At 33.2% G+C, this 19,778-nt stretch overlaps 1 protein-coding gene across 8 annotated transcripts in view; it reads right to left on the bottom strand.

The window, feature by feature from the left end:
* Window positions 1-19,778, bottom strand: part of RTTN (rotatin) — an 83,962-nt gene that overhangs the window by 21,719 nt on the left and 42,465 nt on the right. For all 8 annotated transcript variants that reach the window (XM_082753592.1, XM_082753595.1, XM_082753594.1 and 5 more), the window contains 9 exons: window positions 18,127-18,271; window positions 16,400-16,554; window positions 15,060-15,279; window positions 14,262-14,390; window positions 12,613-12,720; window positions 11,809-11,967; window positions 11,572-11,643; window positions 7,994-8,186; window positions 5,364-5,446 (listed from right to left, as the gene is read on the bottom strand). In XM_082753592.1, the coding sequence (XP_082609718.1) occupies window positions 5,364-5,446; window positions 7,994-8,186; window positions 11,572-11,643; window positions 11,809-11,967; window positions 12,613-12,720; window positions 14,262-14,390; window positions 15,060-15,279; window positions 16,400-16,554; window positions 18,127-18,271 (1,264 nt within the window). The remainder of the gene's footprint in view (window positions 1-5,363; window positions 5,447-7,993; window positions 8,187-11,571; window positions 11,644-11,808; window positions 11,968-12,612; window positions 12,721-14,261; window positions 14,391-15,059; window positions 15,280-16,399; window positions 16,555-18,126; window positions 18,272-19,778) is intronic.

Below are 19,778 nucleotides of genomic sequence, written 5' to 3'. Positions count from 1 at the left end.
ATGAAATACCTGGACAGTCACAGCATCTTGAAATATCTTATTAAGACTTTTCTTCACTGTGAGCTTTCTAAGGAAGACTACAAATAAAACTTCTGAGGTACTTCAAAGTTTTATTAAAGTATCAGTTGGGATATTTTTTTTTTTTTTTTTTTACCTATGGAAAAGTCAGAAGCAACTTAATGAAGAAAACACAAAGAAAAGCGTGGGGAAAAGGAAATCAGAAATTATTCTTCCTACCCATTGTATTCTTGCAGCTAGGTTACTTCTTTCCAGGTTTGGCTTTGGTTTTCTAGAAGCACGTTGAGCTACAGGTACTCTCTCTATAGTATTTTCTCATCCTTTGGAAGGTTTAACCCCACCGCCCCATGCACCACCACTGCCAAATGTTGTCAGGACTTTGAGCAAACTGCTCTTGGCAGAGAGGGGTGGAACTAGATGACTCTTAAGGTCCCTTCCAATCCAAAACATTCTGTAATTCTATCAGCACATTTTTTTTACTTGAGACCCCAAGTCCCTGTCTGAGCGAAAGGTAGCTACCTCCATGTTACAGCTCTGTTCTCTCCCCCATTTTAACCTGTCCTAATATAGTCCATCCTACAGTCTCAAATATTTCTCAATGTAATACTGTAACGCTGAAGATAAACTACAGTAAGATTTGTGATGCATGTCTGAAAACCATGATTTACATATTTTCGGGGGACTAGGACTTGCCTGGGATAGTATTTTTCTTGTTAGCAAAAAGCAGTACCAAATTGCACCAAACAATTCAAATTCAAACTTTGTTCAGATATACAACTGAAGAACACTATTTGCCATTTGAAATGAATTAAAGCTTCATAACTTCAGGTTTAAATCATTCTTGAAAATGATTATTAAATCAATCCACTTGACTTGTGACAAATTCTGCATGCATTTAGCACTGCAATTGCAAGTATTCTAATAAATGACAAATCTTTCTTGAAAAGTACAAATGCAATCTCTACTAGTCCATTTCTGCAACATGTAAAACCCTGGAAGAAGTTACTACTATATTGAGTCATCTTAAAGATATTGTTATGAATTCATAAAGGCCTTCACATGTTAATAAATAACATCACCTACATTGCACAATAAATTCTTTTTGCATCTTGCAAAATTGTCTGAACACTTTCAGCAAACTTTTTTAACTTCTAGAATACAAATCCTTCTAGCTCTGCTATTGAAAGCATGTAGTGACTAATTATCTTTTCAAAGCTTTAAATCACTTAACTATACAGCTCTCTGGTAACCACAAATTCAGACAATAAAGTACACATTTTGTATAAAATAGGAAAATTTAATAAAAAAAGGTTGGCCGTAACTTGGCTATCTGGGAAATGTTTGTACCTGCACCACTGTTCAAGTTTTTCAGTAACTGTTCATTCTGCAAAGCAGCTCTGGCCAAAAGACATTCCTAGTGTGAAATACGTTGGTATATCCATGCTGACTGGTGTTCTCAACCAATCATACATACTAAATATAAAACAATAATTTAAATAATTAAAGCAAATTTTCTGTAATAACAACTTAAATTAATGTTTAGATTATAAATTTTATAGAAGTCAAAGATGTATTATTTTATCAGAATCAGACTGCTTACAACATCCACAGTACAGTTTACTGAAAAATAAATTCGACAAAATTCACTGTAATTCACCAAGACCTTAAAGACACTAAATACAGCATGTATCAAAGTACAAGCAACTCTTGCTGTCTTTTATGTGACCTTGAATCATTGATTTCATTCCCACACTGCCATTCTTCACTCTATAAAATGTGCAAAATTGTACTTATAGCCTCTGCAAGACCTTTGACAGACTATTTTATAGACTAAAGTATAATAATAATAATAATTTCTGTTATTTAGTGTATTTGATTTTTAATTTTCACATTTTTAATTTTTGCAGATTTTGGGAAAAACATCAGGGATAAGGAAAAACAATGAGTCCAAAAAAAAGATTCAGATACTATTTTGACTTAGGGTCATGTGAACACTGTGTCAAGTCAGGCTTTGGTAGTGGATAGCTTAGATTACATTAAATCTGAGAACAGAAAACTAATACTGTCTTTTTGTTTATGTCAGAACCGTTTTAAAATATATTAAAAAACAATAATAATAATCATCCTTTTCTTTTCATAGAATTTATAGAATAATAATAGCCCTTTTATGTTCATAGAATTCAAGCACACTGGCTTCCATAAAAATCTCCTGTATGTGGCTTATTGAAGCAAAAAAACAGTTTTATCTTCCTAAACTAGCATTTATGCAATGAATAGGTATATACATAATTAAAATATTTTTTCTTTAAAACTTATTAAATATCAGAAAAGATCTTCCAAAATAAGTATTTTTACTTGTTTTGATAGCTGGTAACTCTCAATTACTTGTGGCTGTTGTCACCAAATCTGTATAATACACAAACACTTTTCCCTGCAATAGAACCTGAAGACTCCCTTTCAACTACGATAGGGAAAGCTTGCCATCTAGTGGGCTTGGAATGATTATGTGCTCCTGGTAACATCAATAGAAGAAACTTCTTTAAACTTTTGGTAATGACTTCGTAAATATGTTTTTTTTTCTTCACTTATCAAAATGGGAAGCTTTAGGCTAATCTGTAGGAAGGTAAAATCAGAAGTGTAAGAAATAAACTGCAAGTGCCTTATTTCAAATCATGTTATTTTAAAAACTATTTCCAAACTTTACTAGACAGACACTTCATAGTCATTAACTGCGCTCTGAAATACAGTTTATATTTAGCCTCAGTTCCCTTCCTCTGTCTTTCCCGTCTCTTCAGCTGGCATTGAAATACGAGACCTCTGCAACTTTTATCTATCCAGCACATACACACTTTTATTTTTTTTCTTATAGGCAAGAAAGAAACAGTCTATACAAACAAGTTTACAGCTCTTAAAAAACTGACAGTATTAATGTGTAGGACAAATGGAAATAAAATCACTTTCCATCTTGACAGTCAAGTAATCCTACTGAATGGAGGACTGATAAGTAATCCTACAACACCTGGAGGACTGATACAAATTACTATACCTCAATATGCCTTCAGATTTATATAATTAATTGGAACTACAGAGCAAAGCCTTTACCTTAACCTATGATACTACTTTACACATATAAATTAAACTACATTAATTTGACCTAGTAGATTCCAATGTATTTTCTTTTTTTTTTTTTAAAGCCACAGAAGCTGCACTAGCTTGTTGCAATGGATTAACTCTTCATGAGCACTCAAGCACAACTTCAAGTAGATCAAATATTAGGAAGAACTTCTGAAATTTAACTTTCACCTCAAGTACAAACAAATGAACAAAAACTTAAATTTGTTCAGCTTTAATAAGAAAGTAACACCCTATTCATTAAAAAGGGAAGTAAGTGTTTGTAAATAGCATAAGATTCCTATTAAAATGTTTTTTTCCTTTAAGTAGTATTCATCTAAGATGAAGAAGCATATATGTCCTGATTTACATGGAACTTCATTTATTTTAGTTTCAAACACTCAACTTTGAATATTTGTGTTTAGAATGATACAAAGATATTTGTGTTTTAGTTGTTGTTGTTTTATTATTATTGTTATTGTGTTTTTTTTTTTTTATAAGACAAATGAAAAGCAGGTTCACTAATAAAGTTTCTAAATCCAAAAGAGATGATTTAGCTTAACACACGGGTATATTTTTCCTAAGTATTAAAAATATAGTAGAAGTGCTCTTCATAAATCAATTATAAGAGTCAAACAAGACGGAAAAATGTTAATTATGAAACATTTTGAGACAAAAAGTTCCAGTACTGGCTTTCCTGTTCTTTTTTTTGTTTTGTTTTGTTTTGATCCCCTTCCACAGTAAAATTAGGCACAGTAATTTGAGTCAATAATACAGTATCCTGGTGTGTTTTATAAGTATTTGTTATATCTGTACATTTGCTTAACAGAAAATAAACTTCTGGGCTACTAGTTCAAAAGTAATTATTGTCAAAGTAAAGACACAGCCATAACATTCTTTAAGTGGGAAACTTGCAAGTGCCCTAGCCTAGTAATACACTGTTAAGAAAAGAAAAACACTGTTAAGAAAAGAAAAAAAAAAAAAAAGCACAATCAAATGAAAACTATGCTAAAACTATGTATATGAAACTGGTTATATCCAAAATAAGCAGCTATGAATATAGCAAAACAGAAACAATATAGGTGCCTTAACTGCTGAGTTTCAGCAGTACCATTTAATAAATCAGGACCATGTTAACTGAAATATGAAGCAGTGAACATGAATATGACCTATAATGCTCTTGATGTAAATATTTTCTTTCATACAAAGAATTAGTGGAAAACAAAACTAGAGATAATGCTATTGTTATTGCATTAGTAATTGTCCTACATTGTGTTTTATGGTTTGTTGTTTTTTTTTTTTTTTTTTTTTCCAAATGACTTTAAAAGAAACCTACACTTAGCTGTGACAGCTTTGATAGATGTAACATTATGGCTTTCATATTACATTATGAAATAATGGTTGTTCATGTATCAGAAAATTTCAACAAAAATATAGAAATATAAACAAACATAAATATATAAATATGTCAAAAATTTCTTGGAGTTATGCTACAGTCTTTGAAAATATATTATTTTTATTAGGTAATTAATGAATGTTATAGAAACTTCCCCCACAGCCTCACCTAGTATTGTTAATTGATTCTGGAACTGAAAGAATCTATTTAATTTTCTCCTTTTGCATTTGCCATTTTGAAAATAGCATACATATATGTTTACAGTATTTCACTGCAGAAGTCATCCTAGCCAGAAACAAACTTTTCAAACAGAAACCTGTTTTCTAATACTGTTCTTTTCTATCTTGAGTCTTCTGAACACTTGTGGCACTTTCAAGTTTTATAAACACATTTTCAGAATCCAGTGTTCATTATAATATTGAATATAATTTTAGCACAATACACCTCTGTTGTTTTGATTGATCCAGTCCTATATTTGTATGATGTAAATATAGGTTCGTTCTGAAAGAACAGTTTGGATATAAGCAGAAGTGGCAACAGACAGCAATGATTGCATTTTGTCAATAAAGCCAATTACAGAGTAAGTAATCTCTACAGAGTATATCTTAGTGGGAGAAGCTATAGAATTTTAGCACTGTCCTATGCATTTAGCTAGACAAGCCATTTTAAAGTTTTACTCAGCATACTCAGCTAATTCACAGTAAATTTGAATATTTTTTTTTTTTTCAGTTTACTTTAAGCTTTTTTTTTTTTTTTTTTTTGAGCACTTAGTGCTTATTTTCTCCACAGCATCTCATTAACAACTCGTTAAAAATAAAGTGATTACTCTGGACGTTACCATGGTTTCTGATGTTGACTGAGAATGTGAAGAATGGCTTTGACTGGCTGGAACCTTCCAAAGATTAAGAGAATCATCCAAATCTGTATGGGAAAAACAGGGGGGGGAAAAAAGACAATTATCAAAAAAAAAAAACAAAACTGTTTGACTCTATTACCAGGAGAGCAAAACAAGCTTTTCAAAGCTATGTGTCATGAAACAAAGAAGTAGACAGTTATACTTTTGAAAGTCTCAAAATATTTAATAGGTTAGCATACATTGTACCACTCAACTATTACACTTGAATAAACGGCAATTAAATAGAATATTCAGCTATGACACAAAATAGCATGGAAAAAACTATACTTAGCTCAAATTGCAGCTACATAACCTTTAATAATTGGAAATAGTTCAGATTTAGTTTTATTTAAAACATAATAGGATAAAAGTACTAGTATTGTGGTCTCACGATACAAATAAAATGAACTGATGCCTTCCTCTTCAAGTTTAGCTTCAAGTTTATAACTTGAAAAGCAGTTTCAGGAGAACCTATATCCATAAATATAATGAAGGCAGAGTTAACCTGTAAATGTGTTTCAGAACAAAAAGTGATGAAACCTTTAGAGCTCAAATCTGTTAATAATAGGCTTTCAGTTTTTCATATGTAGAAAAAATAAGTCAAAAAGTATGGCACTAGACTACACAGATTCCCAATCCCCAAATCATAAAAGTGGAAGTCCTATAAATATCTTATCCAATTACTAAGCTGAGATAATTATTTTAACTTTATTGATGAGTTGTTTTTTTTTTTTTAAGTTGCTGAATAATGTGAAGGAAATACATCAGGAAGATGACCTACAAAAACAGTTTCAGCAAGATAAACCAAAGGGAGATCTTCTATTAAAAATGACAGGGGACCTAATATAAAGCAGCAGCAGGTCATTGTAGATGAACATAATTGTGCAGGTATGAATGGAGGACTTACAACCCTTTCAAGCTCTATTATTTTAGAGACAGAGCAAACATTGTCCTGTCCTCCCTTTCTTTTCAAATAAAGCTTATGTTCCCTGTTCCTGAAATCTCATAGATAAAAGATAGGAGATTATTCCTCCTTACTTCAAAGCTACCAGAACAGCATTCTGTTGGCTTTACTCTTCAAAAACCACAAAAAATCTCAAATGCTCACTGAAATGGTCTACAGTCCTGGAGAATGAGTTGATCTTAGATATGATATTGCATCAGTTAATTGATGGAAAAAGCAATTGGCCCAAATGATTGGAACAATGGAGGACTACAACGTATTGGACAGAAGAAAAAAAGCAAAGGACATTTATGACTGTCCCCTTCCCTCCAAGAGGGATGTCCTCCTGGGGCATAAGAGGCCTTCCCCCCCAGACAAGAGAAAAAGGAGAAAAACAACACAGGAAAAAAAGAAAAAGAGGGACAGGAAGGAAGGAGAGAGAGAGAGACATGAGGTGGGGGAGACATGGAGTGGGGAAGAAAATGCCACAGGGAAAGAAAGAAATAAGGGAGAGCGCAGCACAAGGGAAGAGAAAAAGAAAAACAGTGGAAGAGACAAAGAGTGAGAGAGAGCCACAGGGAGGGGGGTGAAGCACAGAGACAAAGAAAGACACAGAGGAAATTAAAAAATGAAGTGCTTTTATGCCTAGAATTCTGTATATTGCTGAGGTACGTCTCTGGTAACTGAGTAGGTTAACCACAAGCATAGAAATTCTATTTCCTTTCTGTGTGTCTGTCATGAAGTTGTAACTTAGTAGGTAGGGAAAACAGCATTCCTCTTCTGTTCATGCTTATGTAACGTAAGCTGCAAAGATGCAAAACCTACAAGAATTGCTCAAATTGTAGCCTTAAAAGATGCAAACAGAATCTTGGATACACAAAAAAGAAAAAACAAAATAATGATCCTATTAATTTTCCACCCTTCAAACAGTTTTCACTAGCTGAGCTTTCTGAATAATTTCCTAACTTTCTAAACTTAAGATAATAATACATATCTGGACAAGAGTGTGGGTTCCACCACGCATCATAGAAAGAGACTTAGAAAAATGATTAGTCAATATAAGACCAGATCTCTGGTATTTCAAAGGTATATGCAGGTTAAAAAAAAAAAATCTAACCAACCAATCTGAATATTTTATCAGTCTCTGAACTAAATTATATCTGAATGTCTTAGAACACTGATAACTTCAGCATTTTGGAAGCCACTCCTAGTCATGCATCTTTGAAGCTTTAAAAAATACACACATTAAGACACAGAAGTAGGAGATGACTGTTTCTAAAACTGTATGCATTTATTTTTCCTAAATTTTCATCATACTCGTCTGTTAAAGTCACAAGTGTAAAAAGTATATTAACCCCAACATTTCACAAGAGAAGTTGCTGTAGAAACAATTACACCTTTTCCATTTATAATTTTTTGAAGATGTAACAGTTCAGAGCTTTTTCTGAGATATGCCGACTTATTTACTCTTAGATATTTAGAGCCATACTGAACTTGAAAACATTTAAATTCATGGCTTACATATTCAATTTGAGCTTCATTTTTAATAAGATTTACTTGAGGTAAGTTACTCTAAACTACACGTTACTTCAGTAGGTTAAAAATACAAAATTATATTAGCATAACTTACCAGTTACACCACTTTTTTCAATAATGTGGTTGTCCTCCCTGGAAGAATTTAAATCAAACATATAACAACCTAGGTAACAGTGTTTCACCATCTGATTCAGATGTTCGTAAAATTGACAGTGATACAAAAGAGCATTAAGTGCAGGTTTTCCTGTCTGGGAGAGGCCAGATTCTTCATCATGTACACAGGGGCCCTGAAGACATGAAATTCAAAAAGATAATTATTTTATGTAAAAGATTCCTTTAAAGAAAACTGTCAAAAACGAACAAAACACAACTCTAAGGCTAATACTGTTTATGTGTGTATATACATAGCTGTTTTACAGACTAAGATTCTAGAAGTCAGATTTAGATTTTATTAAGACTAAATCAAAGTTTTACAAAAACAGTAATGATTTAGTAAAATGGAAGTTATTTAACTCCTGAAAAATTTGTAACATCTAAGTAGAAAGCCATGGAAAGCTGTAACACGTGGGATTTAAGACTTTATGACTAATTTCTCATTTAATTCTACTTATAGGTATATTGCCTTTTAATATCTACCCATGTCAATCTACTATGATAAAAGATTTATTTAGAACATTTTTTAAAAAAGAAAGAAATTCTCTTTGAAGAATGTTTTTCAGACATTTTTAAATATTGACTCAAGGGAAAACATTGTAGAGAACTGAGTTTATACCTAGAAATAAATACCTTAGCTGTTTGTTTTCCACATCAACAGTTTGATTTGCCTGTGTATATTACAGTATTTTTCCAGTGTTTTCTACGGTAATAGAAGAAAACAAAAAATCCCTATTAAGCTATCACCTGTTTTAGAATGACCATAAAATTAGAAATGTTAATTGGCAAAACAACTCAAAGTGAGAAAAAAAAAGTACAGTCTGCAAGTTTTAGAAGGGATCTTGTGGAACTTCAATTAAGAAGCTTGTTAAAATTATCAGAAAAATAAGTGGCCAATGCTAGTTAGAAACTTTCCTTTGTAGTCAGCAGATAGCAGAGGTACATAAACAACAAATAAGTCATTTGAAAGAGACTATTTACCCTCAATCCCTCCATTTCCACTGAACAGGGTAAGTTATAGCCAGAGCTCTGAATGGTTACTACTAATTCTTTTCTCTGATTCTATATAAACAGACTATTTCACTATTTGCCTTTTATGCTAATTATAGAAGAATTATATATGACAAATAGTTTGAAGAAGAATGTGTTATTCCATGCAAATTGCTCAAAACGAATTATAAAACTGTAGTCATTCACTATCAGCAATATACTTGGACTGTTGGACTGTATCAAAAATGACAAATGCATTCTTTGGAAATTCTGTTAAATTTAGTCAAAATCTTACTAGCCATAACTGTTTTTACCAGTTTAAAAACCTATACCGTTCACTTTATTGCACTATGGGTATACTGAAAGTGTCATCAGTTACTTTCACAATGTGGTCTGACTTAAACAATCTTCAGAAAATGTAGTACATTGCAGTCTTAGAATACTTTATACAGGTTGACTTCACTCATTACAAATTGTCTCCTGTGGCCACTCTTTAAAGTAACATAGCAAAATAAACTATTACAAAACAAAACAACCAAGTAACAGCAACACTATAGACATTCATGTGAAGATACTGGCCTACAAGCTCCAGCAGCAGCCTTTCCTTTTCCAACACTATTTGACTAAGGGATTTTCATCCCTTAATAATAATGTTCTACTTGGGCTGTGGTACGTTATAGCTACTATTGACCCAGATCCACTTAATTGGTCTCCTTTGAATTTTAAGGTCTACAGGCATTAAGGTCTACAGGCAAATTATCTTATCCAGTGTGACAAAAAAAAAAAGCAACTGAACTACGGAATTTGATCTTAGTGGTATCTTACCACTTTAATCGCTGTTTATATTTTCAACACTTTTAATTTACCAGTTACCATAAAGTGTTGTTTGATAATATCTTTCAGCATGAACACTTATTAAGAGATGAGCAATTTCCATTAAACTGCACTTAACAAGAATTGACTCACTCACATTAATTGCACTGGCATTCATCCAGAATTCTGCAACTGGATTCAATTTCTGTCACCTCACCATAGTCATTGAAATATTAAAAAAGAATAAAAAGCATCTCTTAATTCAGTTTATATTGACGAGTTATAATAGCTGCACCTTGCAAATCCCCTGCTACTAAAAAATTATTATTTATATTGGTACAATATTAATTTTTAAGTTACCAAAGACTGAAACAAGCCAGAGATTACAGGCTACTTGAACATTATTACTTTATAATCAGATGTAAAGAAAAGATGGCTGGGGAACAAGAAGCTGGAGAGCAGCCCCATGAAAATTAATCTGGGAGTTCTGGCTAACAGCAAGTTGAATGTAAGTCAAGTGTGCCCTGGCAGCCAAAAGGCCAACCATATCCTGGGGGTGCATCAAGCACAGCATTGCTAGCCAGTTCAGGGAAGTGATCATCACTACTCTGATCTGTGCTGGTGCAGCCTCACCTTGAGTACTGCGTAGTTTTGGACAGCACAATACAACAAGGACTGTTAGACTATAAGAACTATTAGGACCTATTACAGAGGTGTCCGGAGGAAGGCTACAAAGATGGTGAAGATGAGGGGAATAGAGGGGTAGATGAGGAGGATCACTGTTCAGCCTGGGAAAGAGGAGACTGAGGGGGGGCTTAAATGGCAACCTACAGCTTTCTGATCTCTTCTATTGGTGGTCAGCAATAGGACCTGAATAGGTCATGAAGCAGAGGTCCATGTCAGATATTAGGAAAAGATTGTTTGCTCAAAGGGTGGTTGGGCATTGGAACAGGATCCCCAGTGAAGTGGTCATAGCAACATGATTGCTGGAGTTCAAGAAGCATTTGGACAACACTCTCAGACATCTGGTTTGACCTTTGGGTGGTCCTGTGTGAAGGCAGGACCTTGGCCTTGATGATCCTTGTGGGTCCCTTCCAACTATGAATTGATTATGAATTCTATGATTCCTTTCCATATGAATTCTATCATAGAATATACCGAGCTGGAAGGGACCCACAAGGATCATCGAGTGTTCAAAAATATTTGCAACCCTACTGGACACAGCCCTGAGCAATCTGCTGTAGCTCATCCTACTTTCAGCAAGGGAGTATGTTCTTAGATTAAATTACAGCAAGCTGCTCGCTACTTCATCTTTCTTTAGGACATTGTTTCTTGCCACTCATATTTCTTTCAAAATATTTTATAAACACTACATTTTCAGAATTTCTTCTTCACACACCTCAAATCATGTTGCATTCTGAGTGTGGGCAGAAAAAAAAAGACCAATTTCTATTTTAAAACATTAATGACATTATGTAAGCAAGTAAGTTTCCTAGGAGATTAAAGACATTATATAAGATATGGTACATACATGATCTAAGATACTAAACAATCTAACTTTCTTGAACTTGCTGGAAGTTGAAGAAGTTTGTCTACTCATGTATTTCTTTCCAAAATGTCACCTCAGACATTAAACACAGATATAGTGCATTAACTTTTTATGACAAATAATTCATCTCTGTGAAAGTATGAACTTTCTCATCAGTAGTTACTCACTTGCCAAACACAATCTTTCACTTCTTCGGTAGGAATTGGAATCACAAGAAGATTTTGTAGAATAAAAGCAGCCTAAAAGAAATTAAATCATCAATACTGCAGTCTAGTCATCAGAGTTCAATAAAACACGTCAGATTGAACAGCACAGTCTCTATATTATTCCATCGTTTTAAACATATATGAGAACAAAAATTTTCCATGTTCATGTTGGAAAAAATTAAGACAGAAGAAACATACCTCCCTGCGTACCATGCTACATTCAGATTGGTCCAGAAGGATGTTTATCACTGTTCCCCATAGGCCTCCTGAAATGTTCTGGCAACTTTCTGCTAAAGCAATACATCCTGCTTCAAGAGATGTAAGAGCTGATCCTATTCCAAGTGCTGTGAATCTGACCTAGTACATATAAGTAAAATATAAAAGTGACATTTCTTACAGTAAACACGTATTCTTAAAACACTTAAACACGTCTTTTAAATTATTATTGTATCAACTGAATCTGTAGCTTAGAAGCAATTGTCTAAAAAGTAATGAATTATTGTCCTGTATTGATCTTGCCCTACACTCATAATCACAACTACATGTACATACAAATGATAAAACTAATAGAATTTATTTTTGAATAGTCAAACGTATCCAAAAATAAATATTCAATAATCTCAACATTAAACCATTTAAAAGTAGTTCTGATTAAAAAAAACATAATTAGCAGATTTGCATCAAATACAATTGCTCTAAACTTGTAGTACAGATACCTGCTTCTGCTTTGGAGCTAAACATAAGCAACATTGACGAAAACTGCTTATGAATCACTATCACGAGTGACTTAATGAGAGGACAGAAGACTGAAGATAAAGCAAAGGATTTCACAGAAAATGTTCATATGAAAATACTGCCTCTATTGCTATTGTTATTTAGAATATAGCTAGTAACATTTAAAATCATACAAAACAGTACTTTCAATATTGAATAAATTAATCAACCAAAAAAGTTGTAAATACTTAGGTGTCAAAATAAGATATCAACATTATATTAACTAACCTCAGGGTCTCTATCTACCCATAAAGGAACCAGCCATGCCAGACCTAGGTGAGAAGGAAGTTGGTCTTCACTGTTATCATAAGGCAAAGACCAAAGGGATACCCAGTCCTGATCAGAAAACAGAGAAAGTATGGAATTATTTTATAAATCTTTCAATGCTATGCCAGTCTGAGCCTAAGTTATCAACTGCATACTAAACCACTTTAAATGCACACAACACTGATATTCCAGGAAAAAGATTTTGATTCTGCCTCTATAAATATGCATTTAACTTGTTGACTTCACCTACTGAATAAAATTAAATCCCACTTCTTCATAGGATTAAGATAGCAGTGTTAAAGACAGAATAAATATTTCACTTGAATTTTACATGTGTTACTCCTTACATTTTTTATTTTTGCTCATTATAAACATTTTTTTTTTGTTATCATAGGTGTCCAGGAAATTGCCAAATAATTGCAATTGCAATTGCCAAATAATGCAATTATTTCTTTGATCATAATTTATTCTTTTCCTTTGAGCACTTGCCATATAGTTAAGTAAAGTTACGCAGACTACCATGTACATGTATTACCTAGCTGCAGATTCCATGAAATCATACTTGACTTTGCAAACTCAGTTCTTACTTCAGGTCAGAAAATCCATACCAGCAAAGTGCTTTGTTTAGCCATAAAACTGCACAATTAAGTTCATAATGAACCACGATACCTAAAATTTTATAGATGTATCTTCTTGCCATCTCAGACCTGTATATTTTTATACAGTAGATGACAGCATTGTATGCTTCTCTTGGAGCAGTGTATTTTACAAGGATCTTCAATACATACAGTATTAATAACAGTAAGCATAGTCTCTTACAATATCTGAATTTGGAAGGGGTGGGACATTAAAATACAAAATGAAATACAAAACATAGGTCAGGTCAGCAAAGTATGATCATAAAGCAGTAACAAAGCAAATAAGGAAACAAAATATTGCATACTAAGTACATGGTCTATTTCTCAGTACTTCTACAAACACCTGGTAGTCATTTCTGTCCATCAGTATGAACTAAAGGATCTTACGCCCATCTTTACAAGGTAGTTCTGTAAATAACGAAGGACCACAATGGTTCATAATGCCACTAGTGAGCAAAATAAAATTTGAAAAACAACTGGATTTTGACTACTTTTTATTTCAAGTCACTACACTGTACGTTTTAAGTTGGTATTAAAAACTTAAAAAAAAATCACAGTTATCCAGGATGTTTCTTGTATAACACTGATTGCATAAAGGAAGGCAGCTAACTTTGTATACCTTTCTCCATAAGATCTGACACTAAATCACATGATTGCAAACCATGGATAGGATTTAAAACTTTTTTAAGAACAGAAATTATCAGCAGTATAGACATTAACACTGTTGTAGACACAGATTATGACTTATAGCCACAAAAATGTCACTGTTCATTATGTTACTATACATATTATTTTATGTATGACAGAAATAAATGAATAAATAAAGGATCACATCCAGTCTTTCATCCATGCACTTATGATTTAATTCGTCAGAGGTAGCAGTCTTTCTGCAATGTACTTAGTACTGTCTTACAATATATCTGTGCATAGCCACACCATATCCTTGCACCATATATGTGCACCACTACTCACCATATCCTTGGCTTGAGCCATCATTTCATGAGATAAGTGAAGCAAGCAAAGAACTGTGCTTTTTGTAACACCTTTTCCCATAAAGGACATAGCATTTCCTCCCCATTCAACATAAAACGATGAGATGACCTGGTAGTATGGGATAAAGTTCATGGTAGCTTTACCGTAAACAGCATACAGGTAGAGTACAAACTCATACAAAACTAAAACAGAAACTTATGGAAAGATGGCAAACAGTATCAAATATATGCTTTCAGCTAGATTTTAAAAATGTATTTAAATCATTTAGTCATACATTGATTTCTTATATGGTTAAACATCTGAAGCTTATTGAAGCGGCAACTAAAAACCAAGCTACATAGCAAAAAATATATAAATAAAAACATAAAACAAAGTAGCTAAAGAACTACTACTATTATCCTTCATGCCCTTTCATGCATGGATTTTGCTTGCGGGAACATATCTTGGATTTCACTCTTAGTGTTTTAGTTAAAAAAAAAAAAAAAAAAAAAAACAACACCCATTTGAGCTTTCTTGTCACTAATTCTTAAACAGGAGATGAAGGCACAAGGAATATAACCAACCATTGTAAGATAACAATTTCTATTTATTTATTTTTAAAGTACGCATCGCTCAACATGATCTACATTTTTTAGCTATTTACTTATGAGAAAGAAAAGTACCTTTCAGAACAATGATATTCACTAGAAGTACCGTATAAAAATTATGATGTAATTAGTTACACAGTGTTTTACAAGCACTCAGATAAAAAGTTAGATTATAACATAACCTACTTACCTCAAGAAGACCTGTTAAATATTTCTTACAAATTGTGACAGGTTCAACTGTAGCAGAATATGTGCTCCAGTCTGGCAGTGCAGTAACATGAACCATTCCTTGTAATGTTCTCTCCAGTAAGGGAAGTCCATAAAAATGTGGTGCATCTGTTAGCCGTAAGCATTGTAGCAGCTTCAGAGCCAGCTCAGTTCTGAAAGAGCCAGCAAGTTCCAAGCCCTCTCTGGATTAATTGTAAAAAGAAAAAAAAAAAAGTATCAACTGTCAGCATGAAGCTATTATAATGAATTGTTTTTACACGAGGCTGATGCATCATTCTAATTGCTGTTAGTCTGTGAGTCTCAGCATCTCAGTTAGTTACTACTGGCTAATGAGGAAAATAACATGGACTTAAATTAATATTGTAACTGCTTATAACGGGACAGCTTAACAAAAAAAAGGACAAGTGAAATAGAACTCTAATTACTAATGAACGTACAAAAGAGCAAGAGTTTTTCAAAAGATTCTCTCAGCAAAGTCACAAAGCTTAATAGCTATGCTCATTCTGGTTCAAGAGACAAATTTTAAAATATTTCCTGCAAGTATGAGACAAAACTGGAAGGGATTTCTATAATCATTTTTCCAGCTGCCAATTATTTTATGTATATATATTATTTTTTCTTTTAAGAGTAACTGGGAAGAATGAAAAAGATAACATCCTAAAAGTATCTTTACAAACAGCTATTTTGTGGTACTTAGCTAAACAAATATTATGTTGCAATTTTAGCATCTCCTCGCATGCACTTGGATAGAGAGGTTTACTGTGGGAAATATTTTATAAACTCAGAGATAAAGTAATATAAATTAATTTCTGTCTTTGTTTGACTAACAGAAAAAGGTTGGAACTTCATGCTGGGAGAAGCTGACTAATGTGATCTGATATACTCTGTGATATACTCTAGGGCAAAAATGAGTTGGGTGAAAATAAATATTTGTTAATATTCCAGTGTTTTACTTTCCTATTAATAACTACTACAAAATCAACCAAATTATCATTAGCTTGTGCAAATTTCTAGTAGTGAAAGAGAAACAGCTCATCTTCGCAATACCATCAATTTATTATTTGTTGAAAAACTGCATACCCTAGTACACTAGTGCATAGCCTACCAAGTTTCTTAATTACCTAATTTTAATGTGAAAGCACCTAGCTAATGCTGATCTTTACTTCAAGAGGAGTATACTACTCCATTTTTTCAGATTTACCATGACTGTACCATGGTATAATTACATTCCAACTCTCACTGAGATACAGTAGCACGACGCATTATGATTCCCAGCCAGAATTAAACAGAATTAAATTCTACCTGTCAGTCACCGACATTGAGCAAAATAACAATGAGTTAAAAAGACGAATGAGTTCTTTATCAAGTTGCTGCCTGACAGCAGTCTGTATTTCATCTATTTCATCCTGCACTTGGGATTCTGGTCGCACAAGAAGGCCCAAAAGGGAATTTGGCTTCTAAAAGAAAATAATAAAATACAGTCACATAATGCGTTGTTTAAATTCTATTTTAACACACACACACAAGCCATTTTTTATTCAGTGCTTTTAAATCACACATATTATAAATCACAAATTTCACAATCATTTTAATAAGAATTATTTCTCTTTAAAAAAAAAAAAGAAAGAAAAAAGTAAAGTTTTCCTATAATAACCAGTTATTTGAATCTACTAAATATCATAAAATAATCCACCGTTAAAGCCTTTAAAATCTCCTGGTATTAATTAGCCAGATTTGGTAAATTTTATAGGTTTCCCAGTTAATCATATACATTAAAGTACATCAATTCTATACATAATGAAAAGAGGATTACTAGTATTTTGTTCTTAATGTTTAGACAGTATTTTAAAAGGAGAAAAGGCAAAAGTACAGAGACAGTACTTTTCTTAACATGTGATATGTAAGACCATGTGATCTCACTTTGAGTGATCTCACTTTGAGAACACTATGCCCTTGCTTTGTGAAATACTGTTCTTCACAACAAAAACTTAAACAACTGCAGTCGTTACTTTTATCCTTGGCATCTACCTATTGTTTTTACACAGCAAGATTGAATTATGTTTTGACAAATATAATAAAAATTGTTTTATATTGCTTTTGTAATCTTAATGTCCTATTTTATACTTTTCAGTTTTATATATCTTAAAAGAACAACATTAGACAGATCTCAAATCTAAAGCACACAAGTCAAAAACCTGAAAGGAAAAAAAATTACATTATTTCAATATTATACTTGCCTTTATATATATACACTACCCTATATAATATAAAAATAAATTGAACTTCCTCAGCATTATAAAAATATTTTACTTAAACATATCACAACCATTTAAAATCAAAACTAAATTGACAGACTCTGAAAACAAAAACTCCTGTCTTAAATTTCAATTCTTGTTCTTAATTCATGACAGATAATGTTAATTTATATCTTTGTCATGCAGAAGGTTCTAATATGGAACCTCATCCTTTAAGTTATATAGATAATACATATACATAGTTAATGTAGTTAACTATACCACAGTTATACACGTTCATCTATATGGGTACGTACATGTATATACGTACAAATATTTAACTAACGATATAAATGTATATAAGTACACATATGTACATAAAGAGCTATGCATAAAGCTATCGATAGATAACTATTATTAACATTTCACATATATATTAACATTTATAAGGCTCTAAATATTTTACTACAGTTACCTACACCAGAGCAAGACAAACACAAACATAAATGTTGCTTACATCTGGCAAATATAATATTAGAATTTAAAGAAAGAAAATCATATAACAAGTAAAGGAGAGAAGGAATTTACTCTTGCTCAAAGTCAACTTTTCCAAACACTTAAAAATGTAGGACAGATAAAGTAGCACAGTAATACTACAAGATCTGGCTATTTCTTGGCTTTGTTGAGAAAAGTTTTTTTCCTTTAGCAGCTCACCACAAGCACACCAACCAACCAGTTCAGAGTTATATCATCTTGTACAGTCTACAGCTGAATTTACTCTAGGTATCTTCTTACATTTTTAAGCAATGACTTCATGATCCACTTTAGATGGTCTACTTCCAAGCTTGCTCTCTGCTCTCTACACAATTTGTTTAAAAATCTTAGGACATCTACCAAAAGCTTCTCATCCTCAGCAGAAGCTGGAAGCACTTGCAGAAACCTGCAATGAAAACCAAAATATATACCTTTGTACTTGTAGGGAATTAAGACAGTTTAATATCTCAGCCTAACAGGGCTGGGTTAACTTGGAAATATGCAGTTGGCTATAACAAATGTGGAACTACCTACAGTAAATATAAATATGACATATTTACATATAGTAAATATGGATTTCTATCAGTTATTTTAAAGCGCCTGTACTATATATACGTCTCACAAAAAACGTCAAATATATTTAGCAAATCATACTCACATATGATTATATGCTACATATAATATGCAGTACATCATAAAGTATATATACATGTATTAGGTATTATTATAGACAATTACTACTGCTAAATGTCAACACGAACGTATGTAGACATAGAATTACATATGGGAAAACAAAGAAAAATCTGAACAGAGTCAAAGGAAGGAGAAAAAAAGTATCCTTATTAAAAATACTGTGTTCTTATGTTTTTGCTATTTTTGCATACATAAATTACAAAAATCACAGAACTGCTAAGGATTGGAAGGGGCCTGTGGAGGTCATCTGGTCCAAGTGACTCAAGTGTAGACACCAAGACATCTGGCTCAAGTGTAGACAGCAAGTACATGGTCCTGGGCGACCTGTTAAGGCGGCTTTTGAAGACAGCCAAGAAAGGAGATTCCACAACCTCCCTGAACAACCTGTGCAAGTGCTCCATCACCCACACAGTGAAAAAGTGTTTCCTTACGTTTAAACAGAACCTCCTGTGTTTCAATTTATGAGCATTTCCTCTTGTCCTCTCACTGGGCAACACTGAAAAGAGGCTGGCTGCATCTTTTTTGCAACCTCCTTTAAGTATTTATATACATCGATGAGATCCTTCCCATACTCCCCTCTTCTCCAGGCTAAACAGTCCCAGTTCTCTGAGCATTTCTTCACAAGAGATTCTCCATTCCCTTTTTCACCTTATTGCCCCTTCATTGGGCTCCTTCTAGTATGCGTATGTCTCTCTTGTACTAGGGAGCCCAGAAGCAGACACAGTACTACAAATAAGGTTTCATCAAGTTCCCTACAAGTAAGGTAGGGAAGAATCACCTACCTTGACTGGCAACACTCACTCTAATGCAGTCCAGGATACAACTAGCTTTCTTTGCCACTAGGGAGCGCTCTTGGCTCATGTTCAACTTAGTGTCCACCAGGACTCCCAAGAGCGTTTTCTGCAGAGCTGCTTCCAAGCTTGTAAGCACCCAGCACGTACAAGTGCATGGGTTTGTTCCTCCCTGGGTGGAAGACTTTGCAAATCTCCTTCACAAGGTTCCTGTCAGCTTATTTCTCCAGCCTGTCGAGGTCCTCCTAGATGGCAGCATGACCCCTCTGGCATACCAGCCACTCCTCCCAGTTTTACAACATTAAAAAAAAGCTGAAGATACGCTCTGCCCCATCCTTCAGATGATTAATGAATATATTGAACAGGACTGGACCCATTATTGACTACTGCAATTCACTACCAATTACAGGCCTCCAACTACACTTCATG

This window comes from Aythya marila, assembly GCF_965140915.1.
Source record: "Aythya marila genome assembly, chromosome: 2".
Lineage (NCBI taxonomy): Eukaryota > Metazoa > Chordata > Aves > Anseriformes > Anatidae > Aythya > Aythya marila.
Note: the sequence above shows the minus strand (reverse complement) of the source record. Positions and strands in the feature narration are given on the sequence as shown.